Raw genomic sequence first — 9,691 nt, 5'->3', positions numbered from 1 at the left:
AGTAAACGCCAGGACCGCCACCTACAACGCGGGTCGCGCCACTGGCGATATGAGCGCCTACAAAGCGGCCTCATACGGCGTGCGGCGTGCGGTGAGAGATGCTAAACGCCGGTACCGGGAGCGTGTGGAGTCCCGCTTCCTCCAGGGCGACACACGGAGAATGTGGCACGGACTACGCACCATTACGGACTACAAACCCAGGGACACTGCGCCGATCAACGCCGACTCTGCATTCACCAATGAGCTGAACCAGTTCTACGCCCGTTTCGAGGTTAGCCAGGCGGCTAATGCCATCTACCGCCTGACTACCGAGGACAGTGACGTCATCAGCGAGAGACCGGTGACCAGCATCGCGGAGCATGACGTCCGAGCGGCATTGAGGAGAGTGAACACAAGGAAAGCGGCGGGGCCAGACGGCATCACCGGCCGTCTGCTGCGCTGCTGTGCTGACCAGCTAGCAGGTGTGTTCACTTCCATCTTCAACGAGTCCCTGGCGAAGTCTGTGGTCCCCACATGCTTCAAAAGATCCACCATCATCCCGGTGCCCAAGAACAGCAAACCCTCATCCCTGAACGATTACCGGCCAGTTGCGCTGACCTCGGTAGTAATGAAGGAGTTTGAGAGGCTGCTGAAGAACATCATCTCCTCCTCCATCCCAGACACCACAGATCCGCTCCAGTTCGCCTACCGACCCAACAGATCCACTGAGGACGCCATCGCCCACGTCCTGCACACCACCCTCAGCCACGTGGACAAGAAACAGGGTAACTATGTGAGAATGCTGTTTGTTGATTACAGTTCAGCGTTTAACACAATAGTGCCCAGCAGACTGTTCACAAAGCTGAGGGATCTGGGACTCAACAGCCGTCTGTGTGCGTGGGTGTTGGACTTCCTCACTGGCAGAACTCAGGTGGTGAGGGTGGGTAGGTGTGTCTCCGACAGCATCACCATCAACACAGGAGCACCACAGGGGTGTGTCCTCTCGCCACTGCTCTACTCCCTCTACACTTCAGACTGTGTGGCCACCCACGGCTCCAACACCATTGTGAAGTTTGCTGACGACACAGTGGTGTTGGGTGCCATCTCCAACAGCGATGAGGCGGCCTACATGGACGAAGTGAAGAATCTGGCATCATGGTGCCAGGACAACCACCTCCAGCTGAACGTCGGCAAGACCAAGGAGCTGGTGGTGGACTTCAGAAGGAGTCAGCACAGAGACTACAAGCCCATTATCATTAATGGAGCTCCAGTAGAGAGGGTGCAGTCCTTCAAGTATCTTGGCGTCCACATCTCCTCAGACCTGACATGGGCTGCCCACATTCAGGCCCAGACCAAAAAGGCTAGGCAGCGCCTGTATCACCTACGACAACTGAGGAAGTTCAGGGTCTCTCCAAAGATCCTCAGGATCTTCTATACAGGCGCTGTGGAGAGCATCCTCACACAGAACATGACATCGTGGTTTGGAAACAGCTGTGTGAAGGACCAAAAAGCTCTCCAGAGAGTGATCCGTACAGCGGAACGCTGCTGCAGGATTGCTCTCCCCCCGCTTCAGGACACCTACACCAGGAGATGCCGGACTAGAGCAACGCAGATACTGAAGGACCCGTCCCATCCTGGCAACAAACTGTTCCAACTTCTACAATCTGGTAGAAGGTTCCGCATCATCCGGGCAAGGACAGAGAGACTCAAGAGGAGCTTCTATCCTCAAGCCATCCGGGCCCTAAACCACCCCCCCCCCACACACACACACACACCCGCCCTCTCACATCATCTATAATTGACTGAGACTCTCCTCCAGACACTCAATTCCTTTAACTTTAAATATGTTTATATTGTCCATTCTGTAAAATAGTCAGATGTCTATTCATATTAATGTACAGAATTCACCTGCTTGCTGCTACTACTGCACATTCACCCAATGTATATACTATATATATATATATTTATAATGTCATTCCTCTACCCCCCCCCCCCCCCCCTTTTTTTGCACATGTTGAGGAGCGTGTCAGGATACATTTCACTGTGTGTTATACTTGTATAACTATGCATGTGACAAATAAAGAACCTTGAACCTTGAACCTATGATGTGAGAGTCCCCAGATACCATTATCCTTTCCTCAATGTAGCCAGTACGAACAAACAAGCAGAATCTTAAGCACAGTTTTAAAGATAAAAAAATGTTTTGTGAAAATTTGACCTTTTTTGACCTTGAATAAGAGGTCAGAGGTCCAAAGTACCACAATATTTACAATCCCCATGTATGATTCCCTATTTTTATAGGGACTTCCTTGTCATTGTTGTCAATATAAACAATGAGAAAGAGAAGTTTAAAATAGCACTATACAGCATTATTATCATTTTGACCTTCAGATCGATCCACTGACCTTGAAGGAGACGTCAAATGTGGCATATTTTACATGTTTTATGTTACTTTGTAGATTTTGATGATACATACCACACTTTTAGGAAAAATAGGGGGGGGGGGGTTGGCCATTTTCCACCAATAACTCCTGGAGATGACCTTGAAGACGCTGGTGGATGGAAGCTGAATTTCAATGGACCGTTAACATGACGCCATCTGCAGCCCTGCAGAGTTTGATCTGAATTTATTCAAAAGTCTTTGTGTTTTCAGATGGGAAGACACACAAACGCTGCCGAAAGCAGAACCTCCTCAGCAGAGGTAAGGAAGACTTATCAGCAGTGAAGGACCCTCAGGTGTACTATTGCAGTGTAGTATTTTTACTTTGGACAGTAATAAGAAATCACATCTTTCGTCCTGTGAACACCAGAGGGCGCTGTATCCCCTGTTTCAACCTTACCTGTGCATACACCTGCGGCAGATTTTTATAAGCTACAAAAATATAAAACAGTGGTTTAAAGTGCGCCATATGACTAAAGGAAAGAGTTTATGGGCATGTGAAGGGGTGACTGTGAAGATAAATTATTTACAGGAAAAACTGATCTTCTCGTTTCCGCTCAGCTCTGAGATACAAAGTCCACAGAGAGAGACACGCTTAGACAGACACAGAGACAGACACACAGACAGACAGCTGACAGTCGCACCCTCCCCTCCTGGGACAGCAGCGGTGTGAGGTGGTGAGGTTGCCCGGCTGTGTGCTCGGGCCATGCGGGGTCAGCGGGATGGAGGAAAAGCCCAGAGTGTCTCCGTTCAAGAACTTCGTGGCTGGGGGTGTCGGAGGAGCGTGTCTGCTGCTGGCCGGACACCCACTGGACACCATCAAGGTGAGAGCTGCAGCCCGAGCCGAGCTTCAACGCAGCTTATTTAGCTTTAGACAGAAACATTCAGTCCACGTCCACGTGTGCCCGTGTGTGTGTGTGTGTATGTGTGTGTGTCGGGGGGGGGGGGGGGGGGGGGGTTAGTGTTTCTGAAGAAGTCACGGGAAATGTCAGAGATCGTGTAGGTGCTGAAGAGATTACCGACAAATCAGCTTAAACTGTTGCCGAGGCGGCCACCTGAACACGGAATAATGAGGCTGCTTAGAGCCAGCGGGAGACTGTCGAGGAAATGCCACAGCGTGGGTACAAAGTGTGCAGCTCAAACTCACGAAGTTAAAATCAGATTTCTGACAAAAACAAAGTAATGCCATGAAGCATCACATTTATTGAACACATCACAATAATTACTTAGAAACGTCTCATTACTCTCACTGTCGCATTTTCACCTTTTCTAAAACTTGTAACTTAGTTTTTTAAAGTAATAACTGCTCATGATTTTTAGAACTTTATTATTCACATATAGTAACTTTGAATGTGCAGAAATCTAATATAAATGCTAAATACCAACAACGCATCGTTACAACATGTGCATTATTTTTAATCCAGATCTTTTTGTAGTCTATCTAAACCACGTCAGTGTGTTTGTGTGCGACACACTGAGTCTTTGTGAAGATACAGTTTGATCACATCATCACAGTAACCGTCACATGAGCGCAGCACCGCCCTGTTTATCAGTGACAGAGCAGCAGATGTTAGTGTGTGTCTCCTCCTGTCTGACAGCACTCAGCAATCCTCCTGCATGGTCACTGTGTGTGTGTTTGTGCATGTGTGTGTGTGTGTGTGTAATTCTTCTTATTTAAACTGTGTGTTTCAGGTGAGACTACAAACACAGCCTAAAGCCGCTCAGTATGTGCTCTACACAGGAACGTATGACTGCTTACGCAAGACCGTATCCAAAGAGGTGAGCGCTTATTACAGCGGACAGTCACACAGGCCACAGCCAATAGTCAGCTCTGTTTTCAACATGTGACACATCAACTGAAGTACAGACACTTTAATAAAAATTAGAAACTCATTTAAAATCTTTTGTTTGTGTGTGTGTGTGTGTGTGTGTGTGTGTGTGTGTGTGTGTGTGTGTGTGTGTGTGTGTGTGTGTGTGTGTGTGTGTGTGTGTGTGTGTGTGTGTCAGGGCATCCTTGGTCTCTATAAAGGTATGGGGGCACCCCTGGCAGGTGTGGCTCCTATGATGGCCATCAGTTTCTTTGGGTTTGGTCTTGGAAAACAGCTCCAACAGAAGGCTTCTGGAAAACCGCTCACGTTAGTACAAACACACACACACACCTTCAGAGAGCTGTGCATAAATGAATGCTGCAAACATCGAACTGAAGCAACACTGTGAAGATGAGTGGAATAAAACTCCTCCACAGTGACGTGACAGACTCATGAAGTCACGCAGGAAACGGTTGCTTCAGCTCATTCCCGTTAAAGCTGCTGAATCATGGGGTGCTCTTACTCTCACACACAGCTTCTGCTTTTTGGCTTCATTTTTGTTTAAGAGTGAGTTGGTGTGAAGTCTCATGTGTTGTTGTTCATCTGAGGCTGAATTGATCCAATTTTAAGACCTGCTTAAAACCTTAGAAGTGAAAGAGAGCGTACTTTCTTTTTACCCCTGTCTGTGTTTGCAGGCTGGAGCAGACCTGTTACACATCCAGCTCTTTTTAAAATAGGCTCAACATCAGTAATGTGTAACTATCACAGCTTAAAGGCTAGATCTAATCATTAAACGTCACCTTAACCTTCAAACACAAAGCTTACACACTGTCACTTGTGTGTTTCTCTATATATAACTCTCGCCCTGCCTCGCTTCCTTCTGTTGTCATTCGTTCATTTGAAGCAGCACGCCCCCTTCACACCCCGTCCTGTTACCCTGACGTATATATGAAATGTTAAGCATGAGTTGGAGATTACTGGTAGCTTCTGTCTCACCTCTGAAGCCTTTATAGCAACACAGGCAGCGTGTCTGTAGTTAAGTGAGCAGTACTGCAGTATCCTGTGTTCAGAGAGAACCTGATATCCTTTGTTTCCTGGCACTGATGTTCCACTGGTGGCCATAGTTTTAATACTGAGCTCAGTGTATCTACAGTACTTTTAATTAATTTTTACATTTTATTAATTTAATTAACCAGGAAAGACACACTGAGATTTAAAATCTCAGCACTAAAATACATTGCACATAAAATTTGACAAATTATGAAACATTAGTGATGTAATAACGAGATAGCTTCAGTTCAGGCTTCAAACTGCTCTAAACACTCAGTTTGTCAGTTTCTTTTCTACTCTTGGATCTGTATGATGTCATAAATGAGTAGCAGTCTCATTTTTGGTCTAGAAGCCCCACCCACCTTTCAATCCAACCAATGAGAAAGCTATTTTAAGAAGAGTAGCCCTAATCCGCCCGTCATAGCATGTACAGTGATCTGATCTCTGAATCTTCATTTATTGTTGTAAGAATGTTTTAAAGCTGCTCTTAAAGATGCTCATGTGTGGAAGTGTGTCCAAATACTTTTACCCTCAGGTTTCCCTATCAACATCCTACTGATGTGCAGCTGACTCACAGGCGCAGCAACAAGAAACTGCTCTTTGCAGACTAACTGGTGCAAATATTGCATCTGCAGCTACAGAGGCAGACGTTTCCCTCAGCAGCCGGTGGAGATTCAAAGCGAGCAGATATTCGAAAATCCTGAATTGAAGTTGAAAGAATTCTGCAGCTGTGCAGAGATTGTTGTAGAAGCAGATGTTCCAGAGGGAAAAAGCTGTTTCAAATACGTATAAGATGCTGTTGGTCCTGCTGACCAGGGAAACGAAAAATAATATTAATTTGGGCCATGGTTCATGATAACTGCCTGGAAGAGTACCCAGGTGTTACTGAGGTGGCTGTCTGGTAGTGAGACTGACTTCTACACAACTGAACTTCCATCACCTGCTCTGTTCAGGTACCATCAGATATTCCTGTCCGGTTGTCTGGCAGGAGTGTTCACTACAGTGATAGTAGCTCCAGGAGAGAGGATCAAATGTTTGCTACAGGTAGGTGTGTGTGTGTGTGTGTGTGTGTGTGTGTGTGTGTGTGTGTGTGTGTGTGTGTGTGTGTGTGTGCGCGCAGTCAGGTTCCTGTGATATAATTAGAATCCAAAGTAAAGACTTGTTTTATGGTTGATTATAATTTACGGTGCTTTTTGAGATCAAACGCTCTTCATTTACAGACACGTGCAGAAGTCGCCCTGCTCACATATCCAGCTTTAAACATCCGTTGCGTAACTTTTATTCGTGTGGTTGTACCATAACCTGACTAGTTGTACACTAATATAAATGTGAGGCTATAATCCAACAAATGTTTAAACATATTTAAAAAACATGACTGACACATATATTTATGTATATAAGTAAATGTTGTGAAATGTGTGTTTTCCAGGTGCAGTCGAGCGGTGGAAGGTCCAAGTACGCAGGTCCACTGGACTGTGCGCTCAGGCTCTATAAGGAGCAGGGGATCCGCAGCGTCTACAAAGGAACTGTGCTCACTCTCATCAGAGGTACACTGCACTGTGGTTTGTGTACCTGTGTGTTTGTGCGTGACAGTGTTGTGTGACCTCGATCAGAGGAGCTGAGGTGAACGGAGGTTTAGTGGTGTGACTGTTTCTCTCTCCATCTCCGTCTCAGACGTGCCTTCTAGCGGTCTGTACTTCCTCACGTATGAATATCTCAAGGACTTCCTGACCCCTGAGGGTCAAAGGTCAGTATCCATTTGAACAGTTCTAACTCCTATAAAGACCAAAGATTTGTCAGATGCTGTAAATCTGTGCTTTCACTTCTCTCTGACTGTGTGCCAGTGTGTCTCAGCTCAGCACTCCCAGAATCCTCCTGGCTGGTGGTGTAGCCGGAATATTAAACTGGGTGATTGCTCTTCCTCCAGACGTGCTCAAGTCCAACTTCCAGACAGGTCAGAGCTGAGTCCAAGTAAAGCTAGTATTTTCATTTCATTAGTAGATTTTTAGACCACATAAAAGAAGGACACCATGACATCAGTCACTGGTTTGTGACGTTTCCAGCTTAGCTTTATTGTCTCCTAATTTGATGTTTGGTTCCTGAAGTGACTGAAGGATAACGCTAACACTGGATGGGTAAACTGTGTGTTTGCGTGTGTAGCTGCAGATGGGAAGTACAGAGGTCTGGTTGACGTCCTGCGAGCACTGCTTCGAGAAGAAGGACCTAAAGCTCTCTACAAGGGCTTCAATGCAGTTTTCCTGCGAGCCTTCCCAGCCAACGCTGTAACACTCATTCAAATATTAATACATGCTTATCTTACCGCTCATATCAATACAGTACACACATGTTCGTCATGGCTTTCTTCTCCTCTCTCCCTCTCAGGCTTGTTTTCTGGGATTTGAGGTGGCTTTAAAGGGCCTGAACCTGCTTGCACCGAGCTGGTGAAAGACGACGACGCAGTAACTGGAGATTTTCTCCCTCAAACAGTGTTGGTGAAATAAATCTAAAGTGTACTTTTAAACTTTTAAAAATATCTTTTTCAAAACGTGGTGTCTGTCATTGTTCCTGAGATTGGGAGCAGTAGAAACATGTACAATTTGAGAGACAGCATCCTGTCTATATTGTGTACTTTGGAGAACATTGAGCTCTTTCCTCACTCTTTAATAATTTGCAGACTGTTTGTAATGTTTGTAAAATATTAGATAAACACTTGAGTTTTACTTAGATAAACATGGTTTTGTAACAATGTATCAGCTCTGCCAAACATGGAGTTGTTCTGGTAGAAATCATAGACTCTGTGTGTGAGATGGACGTAGCCACCAATGAGCATCCTCCTCCTTTCACAACCCTAATATTGTAACTGAATGTAACGAGCTGAGGCACTGCGGGTCACTGACAGCGACTTGTCAATCACAAGGTAGACCCGCTTAAATCTTCCCCTGTTTCCTGGACCACTCTGGCTGATGGGACCATAATTTCCAAGATAAACACCATCTTTTATTTAATAAAAGTTGAAAATAGCAAATGAGACCAGAAAGTCATCAGCAAAGTGTTTACTGTCCTCAAAGATCGATGCAGTCAGCACAGGCTTCTTTTTGCCCCCTGCTGGACATTAGAGAGAATGCAGTTTTAATATCCTTATGACCCTATGTTCATGGAGTGAATAGGTGTGTATGGGCAGATTATCTTTTATTAGTTTTATTCAAACTGTTTGAATAAAGTCTTCAGTTTGCTGTATAAATAGTCACTGTTTACCCCAATGCTGCATCCCTAACATGACAAATTGGACCGCTGCATATGAAAGTTTCAGTATGTTTGTGAAGGTTCTCAGTCATCCAGGTCATTGTATTCTAAGGAGCTTAGAAAGAAAAGCGTCTTCTTTAAGTTGCTTGAAGACGTTTCATCTCTCATCCGAGAAGCTTCTTCAGTTCTAGGGTCAAATGGTGGAGAGTCCCAGATTTAAACCCTGTGGGAGTGTCCCCCCAAAGAGGGACAAAAGGACCCCCTGATGATCCGGGTGTAGGTCGCAATCAGTCAAAGTTTCGGGTGAGCTCATTGTGAAACCTGGCCCCACCCTATCATGTGATTTCCTGAGGTCAGATGGCCCAGGTTGTGAGTGGGTGTTAAGGCGTCTGGGAAGGATCTCAAAACTGAAAGTTTCAGCAGATCTTCAGGTCCTGTTGTTTACAAGTTCCAGACCTTTTCTTCTTCTTTTTCACAGCAGATCATCTGCCTTCATCTCCTCTGCCTTTGCATCCTCTTCTGTCACACCAACTCTCTGCCTGTCCTCCTTCACTACATTCATGAATTGTCCTTCTCTCTCACTGCTTCCAAACATGCAGAGTAGTAGCAGAGTTTCCACTAGTATCCAGCTGCTCATATGCACCAGTGCAGTCATAGTAATTTTACGTGTGTCCAGTATCCTGGTATGTACCCTGGAATGTGAAGCACATGCTATTTATTAGAGAGAATAATACAGTGTGAATGCTACACAGGCACAACTAAGCTCCCAAACAGACATTGCTGGATGGTGATGAGATACTAGCATCAGTATTTCTTCAATGTAAGTGTTTAAATAGATGATGTCACTTTGCTAGACATGGTATTGTTTTAAATGGGCCACTGGCCCCACTGCAGGGACATTTGTACATGAAGGCTTTGAAGAGATCATGTTGCCTCTGCGTGACCTGAACAGGAGTTGAGACCAAACAAATACACAGCAGAAATTATGCAAATACTGTTGCCATGATGGAGCAGAAGAGGTTTTTTTTCTTTATGGTCATTTTAAATAACAAGCAAAACAGATGATAATGATGAGACCAAAAATGTTTGTATGAAATCTAAAGATTGCATTGAACAAAATTAATTCAAATAAATTCTGGTTTTACTCATTTCATTTTCTAATTCACTGAAA

The 9,691-nt window shown here is 45.1% G+C and overlaps 1 protein-coding gene across 1 annotated transcript; it reads left to right on the top strand.

The window, feature by feature from the left end:
- The first annotated feature begins 3,007 nt into the window (after positions 1-3,007).
- On the top strand, positions 3,008-9,647 carry si:dkey-150i13.2 (mitochondrial carnitine/acylcarnitine carrier protein). Its single transcript, XM_063465301.1, has 9 exons — positions 3,008-3,243; positions 4,112-4,198; positions 4,427-4,554; positions 6,231-6,321; positions 6,707-6,824; positions 6,952-7,024; positions 7,122-7,231; positions 7,438-7,559; positions 7,660-9,647. The coding sequence occupies exons 1-9, from the start codon at positions 3,142-3,144 to the stop codon at positions 7,720-7,722; spliced, it is 894 nt and encodes a 297-aa protein (XP_063321371.1). The 5' UTR covers positions 3,008-3,141; the 3' UTR covers positions 7,723-9,647.
- The last annotated feature ends 44 nt before the right edge of the window (positions 9,648-9,691 follow it).

The sequence above is a fragment of the Pelmatolapia mariae genome, linkage group LG20 (genome assembly GCF_036321145.2).
Source record: "Pelmatolapia mariae isolate MD_Pm_ZW linkage group LG20, Pm_UMD_F_2, whole genome shotgun sequence".
Lineage (NCBI taxonomy): Eukaryota > Metazoa > Chordata > Actinopteri > Cichliformes > Cichlidae > Pelmatolapia > Pelmatolapia mariae.
Note: the sequence above shows the minus strand (reverse complement) of the source record. Positions and strands in the feature narration are given on the sequence as shown.

What these genes read in the sequence shown, in the direction of transcription:
- si:dkey-150i13.2 (XM_063465301.1), top strand. Translation starts at nt 3,142, where the DNA reads ATGGAGGAAAAGCCCAGAGTGTCTCCGTTCAAGAACTTCGTGGCTGGG. An exon ending in TGTGCTCACTCTCATCAGAG is followed by an intron (nt 6,825 to 6,951) that starts GTACACTGCACT and finishes TCTCCGTCTCAG; the next exon opens with ACGTGCCTTCTAGCGGTCTG. An exon ending in CTGACCCCTGAGGGTCAAAG is followed by an intron (nt 7,025 to 7,121) that starts GTCAGTATCCAT and finishes ACTGTGTGCCAG; the next exon opens with TGTGTCTCAGCTCAGCACTC.